The sequence below is a fragment of the Sinocyclocheilus grahami genome, unplaced genomic scaffold (assembly GCF_001515645.1).
Source record: "Sinocyclocheilus grahami isolate Dianchi unplaced genomic scaffold, SAMN03320097.WGS_v1.1 scaffold266.1, whole genome shotgun sequence".
NCBI classification, from domain to species: Eukaryota; Metazoa; Chordata; class Actinopteri; order Cypriniformes; family Cyprinidae; genus Sinocyclocheilus; species Sinocyclocheilus grahami.
In genome coordinates, this window is record NW_015505445.1 from 714,173 (window position 1) to 741,693 (window position 27,521).

Below are 27,521 nucleotides of genomic sequence, written 5' to 3' on the forward strand. Positions count from 1 at the left end.
ACTCTTTTATCTATCATTTAAAACGGTAACACTTTACAATAAGGTTGATTAGTTAACATAAGTTTACTACTTTAGTTAACATGAACTAAGTATGAAGAATAGTTCTACAGCATTTATTAATCTCAGTTCAAGTTAATTTCAACATTTACAAATGCATTATTAAAATCAAAAGGTATGCTTGTTAACATTAGTTAATGCACAGTGAATTAATGTACTAACAACTAACTAACTTTAAAACGAATTGTTTCGCTTGAAAAGTGTGCTTGCACTTCTTTGTATAAATGTCGCTTGCCTTCATTTTGTTATCTAGCGAACAACATTCATACGTTTTAAGTTTGGCTTAAGCGTCAAAACTTTTTAGGCTAGTCTAAACACCTCTTGTTGAGTGCGCAGTTCTTCAGAACGTTACGGTACCCAAATCGGCAACACTTCTCTTCCCCCATAGGAAGTCTCAGGCAATTAGTTCAGTCAGTAGAAGCGCTCGTAGCCTCGTACTAGTCTACTCAGTTTCTCTGAGCTCTTCTAATGACTAAATCCGAAGAGCGATTAAACCCCTGAACTATTCTGTGGGAGGCCCGGGTCTATTTTGGATTTTCCCTTTCTAAAAAAAATGGGATTTGAGTTGGATCGTTTCAAGGGGGCTGTGGACCCAGACTTCAAATGCAACTTGTGTAATAAAGTTTTGGAGGATCCGCTCACTACCCCGTGCGGTCATGTCTTCTGCGCCGGCTGTGTGCTGCCGTGGGTCGTCCAGCAGAGCAGCTGCCCGGTCAGATGCCAAAGGATCTCCACCAAAGAGCTCAACCACGTCCTCCCTCTGAAAAACTTAATATTAAAGTTAGACATTAAATGTGACAATCACGCGCGGGGCTGCGAGAAGATCGTCAAACTCCAGCATCTGGCGGAGCACGCGGAGATGTGCGATTATTCCCCTGCCAAATGTAGGAATAAGGGCTGCAGCGAAGTGCTGAACCTTAAAGATATGGATGCTCACATGCGTGAATCGTGTGATTACAGGGCGGTCGGGATATGCGAGAGTGGATGCGGATTGATGCTCACTCATAAGGAGCAGAAGTTGGACAACCACTGCTGTTTGAAAGCCCTCAAAGCGCACAACGGCGCGCTGCAAGGGAAAGTGGTCAGCTTGGATAAGGAGCTGAAGAAACAAGCTCTCAAATCGACTAAAAGAGAGAAATCACTTTTGGCTCAACTGTCGGCGGTTCATAACGAGCTTCAGATGACAGCGCTGAAGTATCAGAAGAAATTTACAGAATACAGCGCCAGGATTGACTCGCTGTCCAAGAGTCTTTCTCCACCGTGTAAGGTAAGAGAACAGTATAGACAACAGCTTTTGAACTCTTCAAAAATGTACCATGGTAACCATTTAAATAAAACTGCAATACATTTGTGGTAAAGAGTAGTATTGGCCACCAGTGTTGGGGAAAGTTACTTTTAAAAGTAATGCATTACAATATTGCATTACTCCATAAAAAAAGTAACTAATTACGTTACTTAGTTACTTTTTTATGGAAAGTAATGCGTTACGTTACTTTTGCGTTACTTTTAAAATCTGGACAGGGCTTGCTTGTTTGTTTTTAAAATAAAAAGTTATATTTTTGGCAAATATAAAAGCCTTTTCACACCAAAAGTGAAATGAATGCGCCTCAGGCTGAAGGGAAAGTACATTTACGTCCGTACAGTAGAATGCAGAAGAAGACATTTCAACACACTTCAGCAATAAAAAAAGACTCTTATTATTTTTGCTTATTAGTACGGTTGAACTGGATCATCGAAGGTCAGAAGCAAAGACTTTGGTTAATAGAATGGGATGAAATACATAAAGGATATTTGTGTTGTTTAACATTTAATTACTGCAGGTTTGCATTCTATTCTGAGTTGCATTATTTTAATTAATTTTGAGGAATACTGAATCTGTTTTTTTTTTGTGAGTGAGTGAGATGAATTAATTCATATTCATATTTATTTTATAACTACAGTAACATCTTCTGATTTCTCTCAACATGGGGACAGGAGAGCTGTCAATCAATAAATTTGGGGGGGGGGAAGTAACTTGCGTTACTTATTTGAAAAAGTAACTCCGATATTCTCTTATAAATTAAAAAGTAATGCGTTACTTTACTAGTTACTTGAAAAAAGTAATCTGATTACGTAACTCGCGTTACTTGTAATTCGTTACCCCCAACACTGTTGGCCACCACTGTCATCAAATAAACAAATAATTAACAGTCAAACTGCCTGAAACCATTCTAAAACTAACGTTAGGCTACTTGAATGACGTCTCGTAACTTGTAGCAGTTTTACAGCACGAATTATGGTATTTCAGAGGAAATTGTAGTTATCGTGGTACATTTTGTAAGGCACGGTGCCCGTTATCAGATCAACGATCAGAACAAAGCCGTTTTTATTTAGCTGTTTTTCTTTTTTTGCTCTAATTTTCCTACAGAAAAAAAAAAGATTTAATGTGCTTTTGTTTTGTTCTTTCTGCCTATTTATTTAGACTTTTATAGTCAGAGTTGTTTTTAAACTCTGTATCAAATTTCATTTTAAGCGATATCAATCGAGTTACTGAAATCGGTTGTGATTGGACGATAGGCAACAGGCTGCAGGTAATCACAGCCCTGTTGACATAACTTGTCGATTGCAAGCGTGATATTGCATTTATAGTTCTAGAAACAGACTTGGACAAGTAATTAATATCCAGTGACTTACATTTCAGAAAAAATTTGGCTAGTAGCCAAACCAAGCTTCGCGTGTAGTTCAAGCTAAACCCTGGCCTGGAATAGCATATATGAGTGGAGCGGTCAAAAGTGTTCCAATCCGTCGACTACAGCTACACTCCGACTTTTCCATTTCACTACGAAGAAACCCCGCTTCGAGCGATTATGGAGGCAGACGAAAAATCGTAACTCACTGTAGGCAAAACTTAGTATTTTATAATTATTTATTTTTATATTAAGACTCTAAGGGGAATTTCATGTTCTTATTATTATATACTTGTTTGTTCATTGATATTAATGCCAGCAGTCTTTGTTGTGACACATAAACAAGTTTTTTGTTTGCTGTTGTCAGGATTTCCTCCAGCCCTGAAATATGCCTTGCTTAGCTGGCTTGCAATGTAGACTTCATTGGTTTTAACAATCTTGATGAAATTTGGTTAGTAAAGCTGCTTGAGGCTTTGTCGCTGAGGGAAGACTCAAGGAAATTTACATTTGGACATACTTAAACAATGAGGTAATAAAATGTAACAAAAATACAGTATTTTATTCATACTGTAGTTAGTACATCAGAACTTGGGCGGTGCCATTGTACAAGTAATACTGTGGTTCTTTGTACTCTACGTGCTAAAAAATGTTCTTTGGCACATGCCCAGATAAAGAAAAAAACTATGACACTTTTTCTTAAGTGCTGTATGTCCTTGCCATGCTTTAAATCAAGTGCTATGACAACTTCTGGCATTTGCGATGCCCTTCAGGTTAGCTGTAATATATTCTCACCTCAGGACACCATCAGAGCATGGAAAAATGTCAGTGAGTTACACTTGTGACAGATAACCTCCCTTGACCACTCTATGAAGGAGCACGAGATCCTAAGGCAGCCTCCCAGTGAGTGAACATGTTTATGGGCTCTGAATGATGTCTTAGTGCCAGCAAGTGCCTTCCTGCTGGGGAATGTAGTCTCTCTTGCTGTTCCCATCACATGGTTCATCAGTCAAGTGAGTGAAGCAACGCAGAGCTGGGAAAAGGAGGGCGATGATGGGGAGCTGACATTTGCAGGATTGGGCCTGTCTGCTGAACGCTGGGCTGTTGATCCAGCTGCTCTAGAAGGGGGGAAAAATGATATCACAAGAGTTTTCGAATCACCACTAGAGCATTTCAGCATGAATTATGCATTATATATGCATATGTTTGTTTTCACAATTCAAGAGAATTTATTCATTAGATGAGTCATCCTTTGACATCATTCCACATTTGTTTTATTTACCAGACTGCCTTGTTTTTGTGAAGTAATCAAACCGAATCATATTAGCAGAAAACCGCTGACAAAACCAAACAACAGTGGTGTGCATTTATTTTAAGTGGAGTCGCTGGCTTCTACAGACATTGTTTCCCATGGGATTCTGGGACTTGTTCCCATGACCTGGTCCAGTGGGGTGCATTTCTCACTAGGAGGCATACATTGCGTACACTCAGCAAAGATAGTAAAGAGGACATTGTACAGTACATGCATGCCATTGATGTCTGTATTATATTTAGACACTATTCTGTGGCACACAGAAATGACAGCTGCTTTAGTCGCTGATCTTATGCAGTGCCACCCTAAGTGTGGAATAAAATGCTGACACCACTCGTTTCTCCACTTTCCGTCGTTCATCTGTTGAGAGAGCCGTTTGCTGCAAATGTATTAATATACTTGACCAAATGAGCAGGGAACAAGGCATTAACCCTTAAAGCTGCCGGGCACTTGACATCTCCTTTTCCAAGATGCTTTAACCTTCGAAGAATTATGTAGATTGAAGAACATGATGTTTAATGACTCTAACAGGTGTACCTCTTTACTTGTTTGGTCACAGCCAAATGTAAGCCTTGATACCTGCAGATGATTTAAGAGCTTGTGCTATAAAAACACACCCTGAAGGGTTAGATTTGAAATATTAAGTTTGTAAGCTCAGATGTTTCTACTTCCCAAGTGCTTAGTAATTTCATTGGTGTTCTTCACTTTTCAAAGGTTTTGAATAGAAGTATGTGTGAAGTGATGGGTCATTAATATGGTTTCCTCTTTTAACAGGGTGGAGAGACCAAAAGTGTCACGGCTATACTCCATCGTGTGTCTGGATCTTTAGGCTTCAATATCGTTGGAGGAAGGCCATGTGCAGTAAGTTTAGAAAGATTTGCACCCTTGTCTTATCTGTCATTAGCTCGTTCTATTTCCTGTTTTAGCCCCAGGTTGTCCAAGGCAGCACAGGTTATTTATCTACTCCAGGGTTTCCCAAACTGGGGTTTGTGAGTTAATGAAAAGCTAATGATTAATTAAATCATAAAAATATAAAATTAAAATAAATAAATAAGTTACAAACAATTAAAATAAACACTAAAGCAAGATTAAATATTTAATTTGTTTACCAGCAATATCATGTGACATTAACTGACAACAAGGAACCACGAACATGCAGATGTGTTAAATTATTAAAATAAATATTTAGCGCATAGGTGTTCAGCTAACGTAAAAAATTGGGAATCTCAGATCATGCGTATTTTATATATATAAACATATTTTAATTCCTTAGGTTACCTCATGCCGTACCTACATAATTAGATCTTGGTCTAGTCTTAACCAAAACTCAATTATTATGATGATAAACAACAAAATATTCTTTATGAGTTATTTAATATCTGTCAGGTTATTTCACATTCTCAGTGTATCACTGTATAACTAACTTTAAGTGGAAATGGCAACTGGGAAAATACAGACATAAATAATATCTAACATATCAGGGATACACCGATACCACTTTTTTCAGTACTCGCCCGATACCGATACTTTTATTTTTGGTACTTGCCGATACCGAGTACCGATACCAATATTTTTATTGCATTTGTAAATTTTTTAAATATTAGGTACAGAAACCAAAAGAGTATGTATAATGTTAGTTGGTTAACTTCATTTATCAAATAGATGCAGTCAAACCAAAATTTATTCAGACACCTTCAACATTTCTCACATTATCAGTTTATTCGCTATAGTTTAGAAAATGGTAATAAAATATAACAAGAACTCAGAGTTAAACTGAGTCAGAACAAATTCAGCTTGATAATGTTAGATAACTTTGATAGAAAGGTATGTAATGGATTACAATCAACCAAAAATTAGACAGCTGTTACTATGACAGTATTTACACAACTATCAATACTTAGTCGGGCAGCCCTTAGCGTTAATGACAGCCTGTAGTCTCCTGGGCATGCTGTCATCATGCCATATAATTTGTCACAGTTTACTTAATTTTGCTATCCTCACTTACATAAATGAACTATAGTGTCCTGCACCCACTAGTAAAAACATATAAAAAATGATATCTGGTCTCTGAATAATTTTTGGTTTGACTGTATATCCTTCTGTTATTTTCACACTTAATTATGCCCATTAAAATGTATTTTACAAGTTTTTATTACTTTCACTGTTCATTCTTTGCTCTATGGTACATCATCTTTAATTTAATTAATTAGAGCTGCTCCATTGCAGTGGCTTAGTACTGTAATCACCCGATTTGCTGTAATAATGCAGGGAACCACTCGTTATAAATCTCCTAACTGTGATATTTTCAGAAATAGAAGTCGCGTTTTTTTTCCCATCTGAAACATGCTGCGATTTATATTCCAAAACCACTCATATAATGCAGAAACACTCAAGCAAGCAGGTATTTGTACTGATGCAGAATGAGAGGACAGTAGTACAGACTAGCGCATTTCACACATGCTGTTAGTTTCACTTTCGACAGAAAATCGTGTATTGCCTAAGGTTGAAAATAAATGACATTTATAGTGAATGCCCCTGTAAATGGTCTTATTTTTACGATTTAGTTTGAATCCAAATGATGCGTGTGCTAAGTGAGTGAACATCAAAGATCACCCAACAGAATTTCGCGCGCGCTCTCTCGCTCTCTCTGAATATTTAACATTATATTCATTGCATACATATACTTCGTAGACATCCTTAATCTCTAATAACTCCATTCTGCTGTCTGTTGTTCTGTTGTCGGTGTTTCTTTGTCTGAATATGGCGCTTATCACATGCTGTGTGGTATCGGCGTTTGGTATCGGGGCATTTTAACGAGTACAAGTACAAGAGCTCAGTATCGGGGCCCGATACCGGGTGCATCCCTATAACATATAAAGTGCCACTTTGGTACGTCGGTCCACCCTGAAGTGGTGGTTGCGGTATCCATATCAGTGTGAATGAGCACCAAACCCTTTAAGAAGTGTTTGTTTGTGGTTCGTCTGAACTAGAAGCACTTTGGTCTGAACTGGACTTTTGCTGCAAAACCTTAAAAAGGGGAAAAGTACTAGAGCCAAGTTTCCAGGGCTTCTTATAAGACCCAGATGTAGCCTCGTCACAATGACGAAGCTTTATTTATTTATAAAAAAATTGCCACTGTTATAGCATAAAGCACAAATTGCTATGGCTGAGTTTATGCTAAAGTAAGTGGAAGAGGTCAGTCACTATTGATTGACACAAATGGCTGCGTCTCTTAGCAACTGCACAACTACTTCAACGTGGCCATGACCCCTCCCTAGCAAATGTTTGACATGCCATCCATCCTCTCTGCTTGTAATATCTTAGATCTGTTCCTGAAACTTTTAAATGTCATAGGTGGCAATAATTGTTGGAAGCAATTTTTTATTTAGTTTTTCTCTCTGGAGTACTTGATTCTGATTAGTCAATCACTGAATTGAGTGGGTAAATATTTTTGTATGTTTTACATTTAATTTGGTATATTTTGTATTTAAATATTACATATTTTTGGAGTATCACATCTTCAGGACGTCAGGTCACTTTTAGAGTCCATGTAATTTAATTTTATTCTACAACATAGCTAAATTTGTTGGGAGAGGATCCTCTGGTAAATAAGGATGTTGTTGTTGTTGTTATGATGGGGAAGAGGGAAGGGCTTACAGTAATTAACTGCAGAGTTCACAGTTTGACTTCCTGCAGTTTCTCAAGTATTCCATTAAAAATTACAGCACAGTGTCACACAACATGGCAGTTAATGTGGTTTGATGTGGTTAAGGGGTGGGTTCAGCAATATTTTAGCAGAGCCTTTGCTATAACCTTCGTGTCTTAAACTCTACTGTTCGTTTAGATGTACTGTAAGCCCTTGAGACAATAGATAGATTGAGCCACCTAAGGCGACAGTAATGCAGTCGGCACCTGGTGACTTAAGACCGTTAAACTGGCCTTGCTGGGGGGACGTATGAGTCCCAGATTGGTTAATGCATTGGGCGAAAATGTGGTAGTATGACTTATTTGGAGGAAGGGGCCAGAGTGAGGGGAAAAGCTTTGGATTGTGCTTCTCATGCCAACTGCTGCTTTGCCGTGATATCCGAGAGTGTTCCTTGTGGTTTTTGTGGATGTCACCTACATCTCTGCTTTTTCTTGTTTTTTTTTGTGTTTTTTTTTTAAAGGACATCAACTTAACAATACGTCGATATTTGAGAAGGGTTATCGGTGACTGGTTTAGTATTTTCATTGTAGTGTGCACTGTGCAGTAAGCTTTTTCAACAAGATATTTTGCTCTAGGATGGCACTAGACCTAGAAAGTCACTTTTTGTCTCTGTCTTTTGAATAATTAAGGTGAGTCAGCATGCGTGCCAGAGGATGTAAACACATAAGGAACATGAAGCACAAAGCCCTAGGTCAGTCTATTGAGTAGACCTTTAAAATTTATAGTCAGAAACTCTTTCCCACAATGCAAAGCTGTTCCCACCCTGTGCAGTCAGTTTGGATCATGTTTACATGGGAATAACATTTTCTACTTCCTTCAGGAGATTTTTAAAAAGTAGGTAGGTTTTAAAACTACCTCAATAATGTTTCTGCTATTTGAAAAGGATGTAATAATGATTTTCTTGCCTTCATGGACTCCTGAGGTAATGTGGTATCTGAGATCAAAATATGGGTTCTAGCATTACGCCAGCACCTCAGATTGTATCGCATATTTAATTATGTTGACTTGAGAAATGACTTTCTGTAGAAATACAATCACAGGGGAAGAATTAATGCAAAATTGCTTACAGCAGTTTTGTTTCTATTGAAATTGCACTTGTATGTTTGCTAAACCAGCACCCTGTAGTCCCATCCTTTATAGCCCATGAGATTTAGACTCAGCTGGACTTTGCTCTTTAAAATATCTTCCTCCAGGCCCCAGCACTCCTCTGTCTCTCTTGCTACATCAGCACTTTTTCATCCATCATACAGATTATCCATTTATTTCCTTTTTCCCACAGCTCTTTTGGAAACACATATAATCCTTGGCAATTGTGCATTGATGCTATAAATGTTACTATCATTTTGAGGTTTAGCACTTTGCTGCATATTGTTGATGTAAAAATATTATATCCATCGAGGTTGTTTTTTTTAACGTCATCAGTTTTCCTTTTTGTTATTTTTCCTAAAAGGTTTTAATTAGGCATGCCCAATATATTAGTACCATCTTAGCGGGCAATATTATTCATCAAGTAATGTATGTATATACTGTATATAATCCATCAGTGTCTGTTGAATAATTAATTGTGAATGCTAATTTCTCCTAATTCTAACAGTTTTTTTTGTTGTAACGTGTCATATTTTAGTAATGCTATTAAATTTAATCTCTAGAAAATTTACATCAGTTTCACTCTATGCCATAATGTTGTGATACCTCAATTCACTTGTAACATGTAAAAAAAAATTTTTTTGTAATTCTTTTTTTTTTTTATTTAGACAAAATAGTATGTAAGGAATAATTGATGATGGGCCGTTGAATTATTAGGTTGTTACACCTCGGGTGTGCATTATTTTCTAGTAATTCAATGGACCGGAGTCAATTATTCCGCTTATACTGTTGTTACCACACCTCAAATATTATTCAGATGTTATACTTAAAGACATTTGTCAGGTTTTTGTCCTTAAAATGCTCTTGAGAGTAGGATTAATTTCTTACGTGTCTCATCCAACACCTCCGTTGCTAATTCCAAAATGTAATTTTAGACCTAGCAGCGGCGGCTTGAGCCAGACTAATGCAGATAATAATTAAGTTATTGGAAAGTGAGAGAGAGAGAGAGAGTGTGAATTACCGGAGTCTGTGCGTCTCTCAACAGTGTTCGGCAGCAGCATCCCTACTAATAGCAAAACTGCGAGTTCATCATCTTCAAGAACAGTGCCGTTATTAGTGAGAAATAATAGTGGCTTTTAAAGGTGGGTTAAGTGATTTCTGGTAGCCAATGTTGATATTTCAAATCACCAAAACAAACGCCTCTATTTTGATAGCTCCGCCCCACACATACGTATGCAACCCAGGCAAAGATTATGGCGGAATCTGCTGTATTATTATCTGCTGTATTAAACATATTATCTTACTTTTCGGACACACTTTGGGAGCTGATGCTTGAAACAGACAGTGGAGGAGGTGGAAATCGTCGCTCAGCTTGGCTTGGCTAATGTCCGTCCTGTGCACTGAGCGCTCTCTCCTCCACATCATAAGTAGACACGCCCCTTACTGCTGATTGGCTATAAGTTTGTTTTGGTAGTCGTCCCGACTCAGTTTTCTAAAGCGTTTTTGAAAAAATACATACCCCACCTTTAAGTTGCTAAACTATTTTACTGATAAAATCGTCAGAGCAGCGCTAACAACACGTTTCTGTGTGAATGTGTGTCTGTACTATGTGTGAGCGTTTGTAAGGGAGAGAGAGTGGGAGAAAGAGAGTATGTGCTTTCCGTACATAATAAAACGTAATTTTGTTGCAAAAACATGGAAATAATTTGCCGTTTTTATCCTATTGTTTACTATATTTATTTGCTTGGTCAGTGTCGTTGTGGGTTTTGGTTGTTATGCTGTTTTAGCTGTAAGGACCTTTGAAATAAATTAAATCAAGACCTGCCTGGAACGTTCTAAGGTGCGCAATTATTTTCAGGGAAATGCACTGTATTTTTGTCATGCATTTCCCTGAAAATAATTGCGCACCTTAGAATGTTTGTCAGCCAATCAGATTCAAGCAGTCAAAAGTACTGTAGTATTAAGAATTTTAATAATGGCCTGTTATCACATATTGAGCATTACATAAAAATAAGTTTCATCTTATTATCGGGACCCATTTTCAAACTTTGGCTAGTAAACAATGTCTTAGAACACGTTAACAAATTGCATAGTAGCATTTAAAACTACTTTAATAATGTTTCTGCTGTTTGAAAGGGGTGTTATAATGCTATCTTGTTATCAAAGATGTGCCAGAACCTCTATGAGTCCATTTTATGCTATTTACCATTCAAGCGAGAGACTCTTGGGTGACTAGCATTCACTGATCAGTACAATGCACTCTGGAGTGGCGACAGCATCTCTGCTGAGAGCATCCAGGCGGAGCATGTGAATTTGTGTCATAGGGTAAGCAGGGCCATCACGGTATTCAGCGGGCTTTGTGCACATGTTCCTGACAGCAGCAGTGATGGGTAACTCACTGAGCGAACATGAGAAATTCCAGTCAGGAACACACTGGACAGATCATCTGGCCCCTATGAACGAGCTCAAATAAATTTTACTGCCTGACAAGAAATACCCTTATTCTTCATCTTCTTTTGGCCTCAGCGATGTTATGTGCACATACATGACATACCCATAAAGATCTAGACTCTCCCACGGCCGTCCGATGGAGGAGTATCATGGAAGATGTCCCTGTTAATCACAAGAGAGGCAGGCTCAGATAATTCAGCGGATGGTGTTATTTTTGACTGAGTCCAACAGAGCTAATCAGAGGTGGCAGCTAGTTCACTGTGGGCAGTATCACATGTTATTTGGCATCTGATGGCAAGAAGAAAGCTTTTGTCAAGGACTTTATTGGATTTTTGCCTCTGTAATTTTTTTCTAGATGGAAGTGAGCAGGGAGAAGGAGTAGCGGCACGTAAGACTGTTAGTCCCAGCGGAGAGCTGCTTTCCAGTTGACTGGAATGGCTGAGCTTATTACAGGACACTAAATCCATTGGAAGTCTTAAAAGGGATATAATAGGATTCTGGTCTCGGCTTCTGCTATAGCAGAGCATGCGTGGATGAAATGGACAGTCCTATGGTGCATGTATAAGTGTGTGTGTGTGTGTGTGTGTGTGTGTGTGTGTATGTTTTAGAGAGAGAGGTAAAGCTACTGGGTATTCCTGGACAAGCAGAGCATGTCCTGTCTTTAATAATATAATAATTAATACCTTGCTTTAGTAAAAATAAGAAGAACAATGAAGAGAATAACATTTTTATTATTAGTAGTAGTTGTACTGTGACCAGTTCTACAGGTTGTTAACTGACCATGGGAAACTTTGTCATGGCCGATGCTGTTCATCTCAAATTAGCCCCAAAATAGGCAGATTAATCAGTTGGTTGGATAGCATCCTGGCCAAATTCGCCCATTGGCCTCTGACCATCATGGCCTCCTAACCATCCCAATATCTGCTGATTGGCTTCATCACTCTGTCTCCTCTCCACCAATGAGCTGGTGTGTGGTGGGTGTTCTGGCGCAATATGGCTGCCGTCGCATTATCCAGGTGGATGCTGCACACTGGTGGTGGTTGAGGAGATTCCCCCCTTCTATGTAAAGCGTTTTGAGTGCCCAGAAAAGCGCTATATAAATGTGAGGAATTATTATTATTATCAGTCAATCTGTTTATCACTATTCCTTTCATCCCAATATAGAACTTATTGTTACTGCCTGTAAAGGAGTTGCTAAATATGGCTTAGCCTACTGTAAATGTGTTGTGAACTGTGTTCGGTAGGTTTTTACCCTATTTTAAGAAGTCGTGGGTATAATGAATAGCTTCTTAAAGGTCTAGCGAGGGCGAATATGTAGGTATAATTAAGGCTAATTGTCTTTCCAATCAATCACCAGGCTTGTGTATATCAGTAATGATAGTCTCAGGTTGCCTAGCCAGCTGTTTTCACAGTCAGACCCCGTTAACCCCCGCCCACCCCCATAGCCTGTCTAATTAACTACCCTCAATTAAACGCTAATAGGCTGATTAACAGACCCTTGGTCTTGAAGTAATAGGCAGTTGTTTCCTTCTTGTTGCCCTCAGTAATGCAGGCCAGACCCCGGTCCTGTTAATTACAACCCTCTTTGAATGCCCTCAGCAGGACCCAAGAAATGTAGCCTGTCCAAGTCAGGAAAGTGTGGTAGAAGTTGAAAAAGAACATGTCTACATTATGGATTGTTTCAGCCATCTGTAATGCAAAAGAAGAAGAGAAGGCTACCACTTAACGCTCTTTGCGGTAAGGCCACTTGTTGACTTTCGCTTTGCTTTCAACTCGTGGCTCTGTATATCACAGTAAATAAATAGGAATGGACAAATCATTATTTAATTTTGTCCATATAAGGAAACTCGTAATATTTGGGGACGGGTCGAGATGTCTTATCGTCTGTGATTTTCACCAAATATGGTATCAAGGAGTCAGATCATTTATGAATCCATCTACTTTTATGAGAACACATGAACACAGTCTTCCTGTTTTAAGACTTGGAAGTGAAGGTAATTTTCTGCTCACTCTTTTTATGGACGTGCAGCCACAGTGATCTTGTAAATGTACTTATTGAATGTCTGTTCTGTAATTTAAGCTTGGTTTTCACCATATTTCAGCAGCTAGCTCATGAGTAAGCACATCACAGCCCAAGCTGCATTTCCTGTCATAACTCAAAGTATAAGACTATGCTTCTCTGTTCCTCCTCCCTATAGATATATAGTTTTACTGTACTCAACATGACTATTGCAGTGCCAAAAGCATATGCAGACTTGAATACTTGGCCAGTGCAATGCATGTGGCCCAGCTGTACACACATAGTGTGCATTGTTGTTGCGTTACTGCAATCGTAACAGCCACTAGTCGGGGGCTATTAAGCCATAAACAGTCCAACACTCCAGCATGATCCTACGCAGACGTACTATTCTGGTAGCTAGCTATACACATGTTGATGGTTAAACTAACTTTCCCAGGAAGATTCTTCTCACACTGTAGTTTCAGCCAAGCTGCATTTCCTGTCATAACTCAAAGTATAAGACTATGCTTCTCTGTTCCTCCTCCCTATAGATATATAGTTTTACTGTACTCAACATGACTATTGCAGTGCCAAAAGCATATGCAGACTTGAATACTTGGCCAGTGCAATGCATGTGGCCCAGCTGTACACACATAGTGTGCATTGTTGTTGCGTTACTGCAATCGTAACAGCCACTAGTCGGGGGCTATAGATTTGATTTCTAATGTCCTAGCCATTAAACCAGGTGTGTTACTATTCTGGTAGCTAGCTATACACATGTTGATGGTTAAACTAACTTTCCCAGGAAGATTCTTCTCACACTGTAGTAGTGTGTCAGTGACAATGTCAGTAGTTGACGGGTAAACTGACCATAGAAGACAAATGTGGCAATGCTGAAAATGTAACAGGTTACCTACTTGCTTTATGTTGCACATTGCATTTTTACATGTTTTGTTAAACCTAACTGCATAGTATGAACACACTTAACACATAGTAAAACACATGTAATTGCATAGTATGTTTTGGACCCAAGAAGACTCTACTGAAGTAGTGGTGTGTCTCACATCAGGTTTATGCTAAAATTTCACTGCAGATTGAATTCTCGTTGTCTTTAACTCAAAACCATCCTAACATACTACTACAAGACTTCTTGTCATTTTGGGGTGTTCCTGGCCTAGTGTTTCAGCTCAAGGACAAGTGAAGTCAATAATAGTCCAGTTGAGTCATCTCTTTGGCTACAATTGAAACATAGTTGGTCTGAGTTCGATGGTCTATGTCTTTGTGTTGGCAGGCCTCAATAATCAAACTCCTCTTAAATCCAGACAACATGAGTTGGTGTAGAATTCCTTCGTTCCTAGCCTGACAAACTTTCTTTTCAAGAGTCGTTTAAGAAAGCAGTCTTTCACACGCCAAACAAAGTGGAACCAGCAACCGCTGTGCACCCTTCTCATGTAAATGAGTGAAAACACTATTCCCAAGTCATGTTATTGTCCTTGTGGACCTACCGTGTACGTCCCTGTTTCACTGAATGAGATGTACTCCTTTCACTCGTACCTTCTCCATTTGATTGTAGACTTCCTGCATCTTTCAGTTTAGCAACAGAAAAACTTGTTTGACTTAATGCAACAAAGTGGGTACTGGGTAGTCCAATATATTGTATCAGTAGGTACTTTCATGTGCTTTATAAATACCCTATGTTCTCTATACTCAGTAGATGTTTTGCTTGAATTCACCCACTGTAGAGTTTCCATGGACTACCAGTTGAGCTTCTAATGTCAAGAGCAACTATCAAAGTCAAGATGGCAAAAGTATAATTTTTACTCTCAGATTTTGACCAGGGTTCGGTGAGAAACTAAGCAAGTAATCAGATGCTTGGGCAACTGCATGGTCCTGTTGTGTGCTCTTGATGTGCTTTCTTGTGTTACTTTGATTGACCTTCAAATGCAGGGATGTCCAGTCCTGATCCTGGATGGCTACCGTCCTGCTGAGGACCGGCTGCTGGACTCCATAGAAACTTTCAGGCAATTGTGTTGGAGCAGAAGCTGAACTCTGCAGGAAGGTGGCCCTTCAGGAGCAGGATTGACATGTGATTCAGTTAGCTAGCTAAACATGTTAACAGTTTAACTTTTACTAACATGCTCAGCCCATCTGTTACTTTGCATTGATGGCAGTTGTCCTGGCAGTGGAAACTGGCTGAAGAAAACACTATACATTAATGGCTTCTGTAGTGGCCCTTGCACTGAGATTGTAAAACTTGCTTGCATTGCATTGCATTATAAATTGTGTTCTGATGTATTTCAACCGACGTAAATGCAACAATACATGTAGTTGCTTAGTGTGTTTTGATGCTTAAGATAGTTATTTTTTGCCTTTAAGATGGCTAAAGACTTCTATTTGGTTAGCTGGTTCAAATAAAATCCAGTTGCAGTTTTTAAATAATATATCGGATACTGTGCTTAATTGTGATATACAGCCTGGTGACAGAGTGCATGTTTCTTGTGAACTGGTTATTATAACTGTTTTGGGTTGTTCTGAGAATAAAAACATGGTGCAACCCAAGTGCAATACTGTCCTCCAAGACCTTTTCAGACATTGAGTCACTGTGGTCCACAGTTTAAACTTTCACCTGACCGCAGGCAAGTTTTAATTTATTAGTTTTCCAACAGAAATCTAGCCAAATCATTTCACTTTTATTCATTATTTTCCATTTGTCATCAACCTCGTCTGTTACTCTTACTGTGTGAAAATAATCATTGCAATGTTTGAGTTGGCAGTACCTTAGAGCGATGTGGAACTGAATAAAGCGCAGGAGAACTTCTGGATGCACTGTGACTGGTTTTTGAGGGTCAAAGAGAGGCAAACATCAGACGCCTGGGTTAAAGTCTTGACTGGGGCAAAGCTGTCTGACTTCACACGGAGACTGCAGATGGGTCCTTGCTGTGCGGCGTTCGGCAGCATGACAGGGAGTCATATTGAGGGCTAGACCTTGAATATGTCGAGGAAACATTGGGTCAGACATGAAACAGATAGCGTGGCCATTGATCGCCATGGTGGGTAGAGTGGCTGTAGGAGAGGAGGTTTAGGGTGGAGTAGTATAAGAATGGATATAGTGGGCCCTTTTGGACTTGGTAGGTGGTGTTAAATAAACTTGGCCACATCTGCAGCGAGGCATTGGGTTTCTCACACGCCGGGCAGTTTGACAAGCACTCCTTTGTAGACTCTCTCCCCTCACCTCATGCTCTCTCCGCACCACTGTCCTTTTCTTCCTCTCTTTCTCCTGCACTGCCCCTCTCTCCTCCTCACCTCTCTTTTCATCCTCAGTATCCTCGCGTTCGGCAGCATGACAGGGAGTCATATTGAGGGCTAGACCTTGAATATGTCGAGGAAACATTGGGTCAGACATGAAACAGATAGCGTGGCCATTGATCGCCATGGTGGGTAGAGTGGCTGTAGGAGAGGAGGTTTAGGGTGGAGTAGTATAAGAATGGATATAGTGGGCCCTTTTGGACTTGGTAGGTGGTGTTAAATAAACTTGGCCACATCTGCAGCGAGGCATTGGGTTTCTCACACGCCGGGCAGCTTGACAAGCACTCCTTTGTAGACTCTCTCCCCTCACCTCATGCTCTCTCCGCACCACTGTCCTTTTCTTCCTCTCTTTCTCCTGCACTGCCCCTCTCTCCTCCTCACCTCTCTTTTCATCCTCAGTATCCTCCTTTCTTTCTTTCTTTCTTTCTTTCCTGTTTTAGGACTTTCGTATGATAGCTGATAAAAACGGGTGGAAAATTCCCATAGCCTTTCATTAAAGGAGGGACCTAACATATTTGCAAGGTGGACGTATGTGATGATGTGTTCTTATAATGTCAATATTCTTATAAGGTATGAGATATCTTATGATAGATACCATTGGATTTATGTTAAACTCTATTGTTGCCTGAAAATCAATAATTCCTGTGTTTTTAGCGTTAATAATCTTGTTTCAAATGAGTTGAACATTATGATGATGATGAAGTGAAGTGATGAAGTGAAGTGGCCAAGTATGGTGACCCATACTCGGAATTAGTGCTCTGCATTTACCCATCCAAAGTGCACACAGCAGTGAACACACACAAACCGTGAACACACACCCGGAGCAGTGGGCAGCCATTTATGCTGCGGCGCCCGGGGAGCAGTTGGGGGTTCGGTGCCTTGCTCAAGGGCACCTTGTCGTGGTATTGATGGTGGGAGAGAGCGCTGTACATTCACTCCCCCCACCTACAATCCCTGCCGGTACGAGACTCGAACCCACAACCTTTGGGTTATGAGTCCGACTCTCTAACCATTAGGCCACGATATTATGAAAGGTTTGTTACCAAACTATGTGATACTGCTTCTAAATTCCTTGGTTTGTTGCCAGAAATATATATATCCCTTTCCAGCTGTCTTCCGGCTCTACATCTGCTCTGGATTTAAGATGGAGCTAAAAAGCACAGGAAACAGGAACATGGATTGGATTATTTTTCTAATGCGATGAGAAAGATCAGAATCTACTATTCTAGGTCTTAATGTACCATAACCTTATGGTAAAGGTGCTAGTTCACTAAACATTTATTCAGTTAGCACTTCATGGAAATGTTTCCTAAGCAGATATGTTTCTACATTTCTCTCTGAAGGCTCATGCTTTTGGTGTGATGATTTTAATTTTGACAACTAAGGATGAAACAATAATCTGTATGTGTCTGTGCTTAGACTTTCATGTCTTAACATGGACATCAAATTTTTAATCCTTAAGCAGTGACTCTACAGGTGAATTATAGGGCTTTGATTATTTTGATGTCCAATGTAGGGTGTCACCTTTTTAGTCAACGCCAAATGGGAAGTGTTTCTGTGTTGGAAGTATATTTACAGGAGTCTTGATGGGACTGTTGCCTTGCTCCTATGTCAGCGCTTGTTGTAATAATATTCATCTAATAAGTATTGCATAGTTTATCCATAACTACACTGTTTTGACAGGTTGACATTGATTATTTTCAGAGAATAGTTTTGTTTGTAGTCAGCAGGTATTCTCCATCTAAACCCATATGTCAGACGCTTTTAAAATCCAAGGTCCAAGATCCATTATGAATGTTTTTTTCTTTTTGCATATTTTTACAAAGTAGGTGCTACTGCATTATTTCGGATAATGTTAACCAATAGCCTAATAGCTTTTTTCATAGATTGTTTTGGAACTCACATTCACTTGTGGCTCCAGTTTACTAAGAAAAGCCCACTTTTCATGATTAAATCCATTCCCGATGGATAAAATCAAGGTCAGCCGTACTTTTCCCCCCATTGTTGGATATTCTGTTTTATTTGGAAATGTTAGAAATGAATAAAATGCAGTTTTAAGTGGACTTTTATAGCATGCATTGATTTCTTTTTGATATTTAGAACATGAGAACAGCACCTGCTTTTGTCTCATCTCACAGTTGTAAACATTTCTGTTGACAAACAGTTTGATTTACCAGAAATACCAGCATGACAAGATGGATCATTTAATGAGAACGATTTAAGAGTTAAAACGTCCCCCCAGTTTTGTACATGCATTCCTCTCACTTAAATAATCATTATTATTAATATGTATCTTTGTGCATTAGAAAATAGACATTTAAAATTTTACCAAGTTGCATTTGAAAGCAATTATGCATCCAGCTATTCCTATATGTTGGTGAGACAGGATGACATAGGTGCTTAAGAATTTCCAAAACATATGGGAACATCTGCTCTATTGGATAATGTTGACAATTAATGATTCATTTACCATTATTACAAAACATTAGTGTACTGTAGACTACCTCAAATAGATAAGTACGTTTTGGAAGAAGAGATGATATTTTGGAAACAGTAGCGCCATTCTCCAAGAATCATTGTCAGCACTTTCAAAGACCATAACATCTTGAATGTTCTGACTATCTCCATCTATTCTGTTTTTGGGAACAATTTGCATGGTCCTTGGAACATTGATCAATATTTTTGTAAGCATTTGTAGTAGGAATGAGCAGACTGCTCTGTGATCAAATGGCTCTTTCATGTGTGACCTTCGGACGACTCTGCTCTCCGGGAAGCCCTAACAAAGCTGAGGGTAATCAGATGACAAGGTGGGCGGCTGGCCTCCGAATCACCAACCTTTCAGATGGAGCTCTGGTTGAATGGGACAAATACAATTTTTTAGTCTCGCTTGTATGCCAGGTTTCTGGAGTCTATGTAAACATGTCCCAAATGTTGGCTTATGATTGATGTCTTATGGTGTCTTGGAATGGGTTTAAATTTGTGTACTAAAATCCAAAAATTGTAATTATTTTCTCTATTATTTGGCCAGATATTTTACTTTGTAGTAGAGGACTCATGTTAACTAGAAATGTGTCATAAATGTGCAGATTTTTCATACTCAAAGGGTCTTGCTATTTCCTTTTAGGTTTTGTACTCCATATGAACATATCAAACTTGGACCATGGCATGGTGAAAGCCACAGGTTGGTTTGCGAATTTTGTGGTGTTTCTGTGAGTTTCACTCATTCCATTGTGGCAAAGTCGCTCTCCAGAACGTGTAATCCACCAGGTCATATATTTTCAGAGAATGGCTTAGGAGGACCTCTGAAGTCCTTTAGAAATATTTGGCAACCATAGGGAGGGTGAAGCATGCTCTTGCAACTCCTTGAAATGTTTTGCTTGTGGTTGGACGGAGTCATTTATCATATAGTCAATTAGATAGAAGGCCACAGACTGGCTTGGCAAGTAGAAGAGACTGTAATTTAGGAATATGAGAGGCAGTTCTTTGTCAAATGCTTGCGTTTAAGTAATGCTAGTCTAACTCTCTGGCTGCACAGTAGTATGTGGGTGCTGGCGGTGACGTGTGGTCAATGAATGAGATGACGTGATTCATGAGCTGTGGGGATCCAGACTCCTGACTCCAGTTTGGACCTAGTTCAGTCATATGTTGTGTGTTGCAACCATAAAGGAAGCCAGTGCATATCTCATTTTGCCATACATTTTTGTGCCTATGTGTGTCTTTGCATTCCAGCCATTGAAATGGCCAGAGAAACACATGTGCACCGATGCGTTGCGGCTAACTCGCCTTCATCAGGGTCCTGATGAAGGCGAGTTAGCCGCAACACGTCGGTGCACATGTGTGTTGTTTTTAATGTTAAAGCCATGTGAATAAAGGCTTTTAACTTTTTCCACAATTAGGGATGTAATGGTATGAAAATATTAGGGATGTAATTGTATGAAAATTTCTTATCACGATTATAGTGACCAAAATTATCACGGTTATCCATATTATCACGGTATTGTTAAAATGTGCTGGAGATGTTAAAAACGTACTGACACATAAATCATTTCACCAAGTTTTAGATTTAAAAATCAACAAACAACACATAAAAATGACTTTTTGTTTGCATAATCACTAAAACAATAACATTACCAATGATGTTCGGATTTTAAATGACAACTTGACTGACAACAGTTTAATAGCATGTTGAAATATCTCATGTAAATGTTCAAATAAAGCTTTGAAAAAGTTTCATAAAAAGGTAAACCTCAAATTTCAGCCTTTAAATAAAGAAAAGTTATAAGTAGCGCCATTCTCCAAGAATCATTGTCAGCACTTTCAAAGACCATAACATCTTGAATGTTCTGACTATCTCCATCTATTCTGTTTTTGGGAACAATTTGCATGGTCCTTGGAACATTGATCAATATTTTTGTAAGCATTTGTAGTAGGAATGAGCAGACTGCTCTGTGATCAAACGGCTCTTTCATGTGTGACCTTCGGACGACTCTGCTCTCCGGGAAGCCCTAACAAAGCTGAGGGTAATCAGATGACAAGGTGGGCGGCTGGCCTCCGAATCACCAACCTTTCAGATGGAGCTCTGGTTGAATGGGACAAATACAATTTTTTAGTCTCGCTTGTATGCCAGGTTTCTGGAGTCTATGTAAACATGTCCCAAATGTTGGCTTATGATTGATGTCTTATGGTGTCTTGGAATGGGTTTAAATTTGTGTACTAAAATCCAAAAATTGTAATTATTTTCTCTATTATTTGGCCAGATATTTTACTTTGTAGTAGAGGACTCATGTTAACTAGAAATGTGTCATAAATGTGCAGATTTTTCATACTCAAAGGGTCTTGCTATTTCCTTTTAGGTTTTGTACTCCATATGAACATATCAAACTTGGACCATGGCATGGTGAAAGCCACAGGTTGGTTTGCGAATTTTGTGGTGTTTCTGTGAGTTTCACTCATTCCATTGTGGCAAAGTCGCTCTCCAGAACGTGTAATCCACCAGGTCATATATTTTCAGAGAATGGCTTAGGAGGACCTCTGAAGTCCTTTAGAAATATTTGGCAACCATAGGGAGGGTGAAGCATGCTCTTGCAACTCCTTGAAATGTTTTGCTTGTGGTTGGACGGAGTCATTTATCATATAGTCAATTAGATAGAAGGCCACAGACTGGCTTGGCAAGTAGAAGAGACTGTAATTTAGGAATATGAGAGGCAGTTCTTTGTCAAATGCTTGCGTTTAAGTAATGCTAGTCTAACTCTCTGGCTGCACAGTAGTATGTGGGTGCTGGCGGTGACGTGTGGTCAATGAATGAGATGACGTGATTCATGAGCTGTGGGGATCCAGACTCCTGACTCCAGTTTGGACCTAGTTCAGTCATATGTTGTGTGTTGCAACCATAAAGGAAGCCAGTGCATATCTCATTTTGCCATACATTTTTGTGCCTATGTGTGTCTTTGCATTCCAGCCATTGAAATGGCCAGAGAAACACATGTGCACCGATGCGTTGCGGCTAACTCGCCTTCATCAGGGTCCTGATGAAGGCGAGTTAGCCGCAACACGTCGGTGCACATGTGTGTTGTTTTTAATGTTAAAGCCATGTGAATAAAGGCTTTTAACTTTTTCCACAATTAGGGATGTAATGGTATGAAAATTTCTTATCACGATTATAGTGACCAAAATTATCACGGTTATCCATATTATCACGGTATTGTTAAAATGTGCTGGAGATGTTAAAAACGTACTGACACATAAATCATTTCACCAAGTTTTAGATTTAAAAATCAACAAACAACACATAAAAATGACTTTTTGTTTGCATAATCACTAAAACAATAACATTACCAATGATGTTCGGATTTTAAATGACAACTTGACTGACAACAGTTTAATAGCATGTTGAAATATCTCATGTAAATGTTCAAATAAAGCTTTGAAAAAGTTTCATAAAAAGGTAAACCTCACATTTCAGCCTTTAAATAAATAAAAGATATAAGTCATAATTATAATTGATTAATAAATGATTATATGTATTTTATCTGCTCCATAAATAATTCTAGATAACTTATCTGAATTGTTTAAATGTGTAGAATCCACATAAGCTTGTTTTTCATCAACCGGTCAAAATTTACAGCAGGGCATGCAAATTCAGTCCGTTTTGGGCCAGACAGAAACCGCACACAGGCTGAATGCAAATATAAGTCTCTGTAAGTCCACTCGCTGACAGCAGGTGGCGCTTATGGAAAAGCTGAATTAGAGCTGTTTCCCGTAACCTCCGTGGACAAAGCAGTATTGTTATTAAGAACACTTCCTTTAGGATTTACATGGAGCGAAGATGAAAACAAAATGCCATCGAATCGTTTCTGAAGACAGTCAGAACCTTCAGAGGTACAATCATATAATTAATTCATTCATATATTCATTTGTATAATTCCCTTAGCACTCTTTTAAAACCTCTCAGCTTTTCCGTCTTGTTTTCTCTCAAAACGAAACTACTCTGCTGCTGTGCGCATGTGAGACTGTTACTTAAAACTGTGCTTTATGCTGGACCATACTTATTTATCGCGAGTTGTTCAAATCGCGGTAATCTAATACGGTTTTAATGATAATTAAAAGATGAAACGGTAATACTAACCATGGGGAATTTTATCAGGATTTATCGTCAAACCGGTAATCGTTACATCCCTATCCACAATAATGTAGAGTACCTTGGATTGATGAGTTTTTTTTATGAGAAAAGCTATAGATTTTAAATAACTAAAAGTTATTTTAGCAGATAAAATAAACTTTTATCTGCTAAAAGTTTGTCAAGTAGATATTTTCTAAATGAATGCTATCAGTTTATCTTGGATAAATACTTCCTGATATTTGATATTTTATTATGAATGCTCATTTCCCCAATTTTTATGTTTAGATGACCTTTCAGACGTCATCTAATGCAGTGGTTCCCAACCCTGGTCCTGGAGGCACCCCAACACTGCACATTTTGAATGTCTCCTTTCTCTGACACACCAATTTCAGGTCTTGAAGTCTCTACTAATGAGCTGATGACCTGAATCAGGTGTGTTTGATTGAGACATGCAAAACGTGCAGTGTTGGGGTGCCTCCAGGACCAGGGTTGGGAACCACTGATCTAATGTTTACTTCAAGGTAATCTTTAAAAACCCTATTAGCTTAACAACACAGTTGAATGTAATCTTTAGCTAATGTTAAAATTTATACATATTTTTTCCCACTGAACATTTATAAAATTGTGATGTATTGGCTTATTGGCCAGAAAGAGTGTTGGTCTATTGCTATTATAAACCTTAACAAGTATGCAAGCATGGCTGATAGACAAGAACTACAAGCCTAAAAAGTTGGGTTTCTTGAGGTCTTCAGTGTATCCTGTTCATTGCAAAACAATTCATTTATCTAAATTATGTGATTTATGGAAGAATTACTACCAAAATACTAACATCTATCTCTTGACCTAGCACAAGAATAAGTTAATCCCACAAGGATGAACATGTTACAGTGTAAATGCACATTACTTACACTTACACATGCTCATTGAGTTGTTACAGGATGAATTTCACATGTGAACAGATCGCAGTTCTTGGGATCACAGTGGGTATTTCTGTCATAACTGGACTTTTGTGCAAGCCGGGAGAGATTATTTGTCTGTTTTCAGGTCGGCTTGTGGTGGGATGTTTGTGTTCTCGCCACAGCTCATATGGGCTTGTCGGTGTTGGCACGGGGCTGTTGTGTAACTTCTGAGCAGGACTGCACATGGATTCGCTGCATTTGACGGTTCTGTTTCCATCAACGCTGATGTTGTTTCTGTGAAATCAGGTGGCACTTAGCCTTCCCTGGTGACTGTGCATCCCTTCCTTATTCACTTACACACTACAGATGCCCATTTTATGGCTTTTCTCAAGGCCACTGTTTACACTGCAAGAGAGTAGTGCATCACAACACAACTAGATAACTACTTGATAAAACTATTGTGCCACATTAAGCTGCCTGCTCATCTTAACAAGTACTTCCTCGTTTTTACTTGCTTGGGACATGCCTCGCTCTGTATTTTCACATTTTTCCATGTTTCTTTGTTGCTCCCTTGTGAAAACGTATACAGTGGTGTGAAAAAGTGTTGGCCCCCTTCCTAATTTATTCTTTTGCATGTTTGCCACACTTTAATGTTTCAGATCATCAAACAAATTTAAATATTAGTCAAAGATGACACAAGTGAACAAAACATGCAGTTTTTAAATGAAGGTTTTTATTATTAAGGGAAAACAAAATCCAAAACTACATGGCCCTGTGTGAAGAAGTGTTTGCCCCCCTGTTAAAACTGTGGTTTATCACACCTGAGTTCAATTTCTCTAGCCACACCCAGGCCTGATTACTGCCACACCTGTTCGCAATCAAGAAATCTCTTAAATAGGACCTGCCTGACAAAGTGAAGTAGACCAAAAGATCCTCAAAAGCTAGACATCATGCCGAGATCCAAAGAAATTCAGAAACAAATGAGAAAAAGTAATTGAGATCTATCAGTCTGGAAAAGGTTATAAAGCCATTTATAAAGCTTTGGGACTCCAGCGAACCACAGTGAGAGCCATTATTCACAAATGGCAAAAACATGGAACAGTGGACAACCTTCCCAGGAGTGGCTGGCCGACCAAAATTACCCCAAGAGCACAGCGACGACTCATCCAAGAGGTCACAAAAGACCCCACAACAACATCCAAAGAACTGCAGGCCTCACTTGCCCCAGTTAAGGTCAGTGTTCATGACTCCACCATAAGAAAGAGACTGGGCAAAAATGGTCCAAGACGAAAACCGCTACTGAGCAAAAAGAACATAAAGGCTCGTCTCAGTTTTGCCAGAAAACATCTTGATGATCCCCAAGACTTTTGGGAAAATACTCTGTGGACTGACGAGACAAAAGTTGAACTTTTTGGAAGGTGTGTGTCCCATTACGTCTGGCGTAAAAGTAGCACTGCATTACAGAAAAAGAACATCATACCAACCCTAAAATATGGTGGTGGTAGTGTGATGGTCTGGGGCTGTTTTGCTGCTTCAGGACTTGGAAGACTTGCTGTGATAAATGGAACTTTGATAAGACCAAAGTCCCTGTAAGGCAAGTTAGTCGTCTTAGTGGTGACCTTGGAGTTTCTTCTGGGCATCTGTTTTCTTTGTAGCTAATAGGTATTAATGTGCAGCTCATGTATAATTAAACTATTTGTTACTAATTTAGAAAGGAGTAATATTGAGTGTTATTTCTCCGATTTATTTTTAGAATATCAAGTGTTTATGTTTTAGTTTTGTTGCACAAAGCTGTGTGCTGCATAAACAGTTTGAGAAAAACTGAAAACCATACAGTTGTCTTTTTGCGTCTCTCTCTCTCTCTCTGTCCTTGTTTCAACTGTTAATCATGATCTAAATATGCCTTTGTCCTTCAGCTTTTAGTGAAGCACTATAATTCTCTCCAGTTGCTTCATTACTATCAGATGTGTATCTCTAAAGACATCACCACATGCAAAAACCCACATCAAAATGTAGCACGTTGAACATTATAATGGAACACAAAGGGTGTGATTGAATCACAGTGAGGGTTAAAGCTGCTCAGAGCTGGATAAATCATCATAATCACACCAGATGTCCCAATCCAGCCTCTACTGAACTCCAGCTCAACATTCTCCTCAGCTGTTCCACTCAACCCGAGCAAACTCTCCATGCTTTGCTTATCTGCTCAGATCAGATTCAGTTTTGAATCACTGCTCACTTGAAGCCAAGCTCAGCTGTTATACAGCTGGCTGTGTGGTCCACGGTTACCACATTGACACGCAGCACAATGGACCACCAGTGACAAGGAAAGATGCCCAACTCGCTGCCAGCTAGTTGCTCCAACAGACAGATGATGTAGTGTTTGTAAGATTGACTTGTTTCTATTGGGATTTACAGCATATCCATTTGATGAGACATAGAATTGTAGTAAATTAACATATTTGGTGTGTTACTTGTACAAGTGTTACTTGTACTTTTATTTATTAAATTTTTTTGTACTTGGCATTCAACCATGCGGTGTAATGTATGTTTGTGGTTTGAAGGGATGTTTCTTTGGTTCATTAAACAGCGGTTTGGTGCAAAAACCTGACTCTAAATGCACTGAAATAACATTGAGTAGTGAGTATTTTTCATTTTATCACGAACACTCCTCTTTTCTATGTAAATTAGGCTCATTATAGTTTTTGCCTTTTTTCACAAAACTCAATAGCCCCTTTCACACATACAGACTTTACTGGTAAATTACTGTTAAGAGATCATGTGTGAACAGGACCTTATCAAAAATACCGGTAAATTGCTGGAGCTGAGAAGTGAGAAGCTGTAACGTTACCAGTAAATTACCAGTAATCTGCTCTGTGTGAATGCAGAATGAAGATTACCAGTATGAGCACGTACAAATTCAGAACGCTCTGACATAAAATGTCTACTCTGGGCCAATCCAGAGCCATTGAAATTCAAAATTCAACCTTTCACACATACAGACTTTACTGGTAAATTACTGTTAAGAGATCATGTGTGAACAGGACCTGAACAGAGAAGTGAGAAGCTGTAACGTTACCAGTAAATTACCAGTAATCTGCTCTGTGTGAATGCAGAATGAAGATTACCAGTATGAGCACGTACAAGTTCAGAACGCTCTGACATAAAATGTCTACTCTGGGCCAATCCAGAGCCATTGAAATTCAAAATTCAATGGCTCTGGCCCAATAATAACATTCTGACGCAGATGACGCATTTACTCTGCGCTGTGTAGTTCGGTTTGTAGTCGTCTAATAATACAATGTCTCTGGGCCAAAAGCAGCTGCATGAATGTGAACGTTTGACACAAAAATTAAAACATCAACAAAAACACTGACCGCGTTTAACCCTCCATGTTTACAAACACAACACCGGAAGGCGCAG

The 27,521-nt window shown here is 39.0% G+C and overlaps 1 protein-coding gene across 1 annotated transcript; it reads left to right on the plus strand.

Annotated features, from left to right (window-relative positions):
* The first annotated feature begins 496 nt into the window (after positions 1-496).
* LOC107599429 (E3 ubiquitin-protein ligase PDZRN3-like) lies at positions 497-11,704 on the plus strand. The gene is made up of 3 exons (XM_016291011.1): positions 497-1,324; positions 4,807-5,017; positions 11,631-11,704. Exons 1-3 carry the CDS (start codon positions 611-613, stop codon positions 11,702-11,704), a joined length of 999 nt encoding a protein of 332 aa, XP_016146497.1. The 5' UTR covers positions 497-610.
* The last annotated feature ends 15,817 nt before the right edge of the window (positions 11,705-27,521 follow it).

What these genes read in the sequence shown, in the direction of transcription:
- LOC107599429 (XM_016291011.1), top strand. Translation starts at nt 611, where the DNA reads ATGGGATTTGAGTTGGATCGTTTCAAGGGGGCTGTGGACCCAGACTTC. An exon ending in GTCTTTCTCCACCGTGTAAG is followed by an intron (nt 1,325 to 4,806) that starts GTAAGAGAACAG and finishes CTCTTTTAACAG; the next exon opens with GGTGGAGAGACCAAAAGTGT. An exon ending in CCAGGGTTTCCCAAACTGGG is followed by an intron (nt 5,018 to 11,630) that starts GTTTGTGAGTTA and finishes ATTTTTTTCTAG; the next exon opens with ATGGAAGTGAGCAGGGAGAA.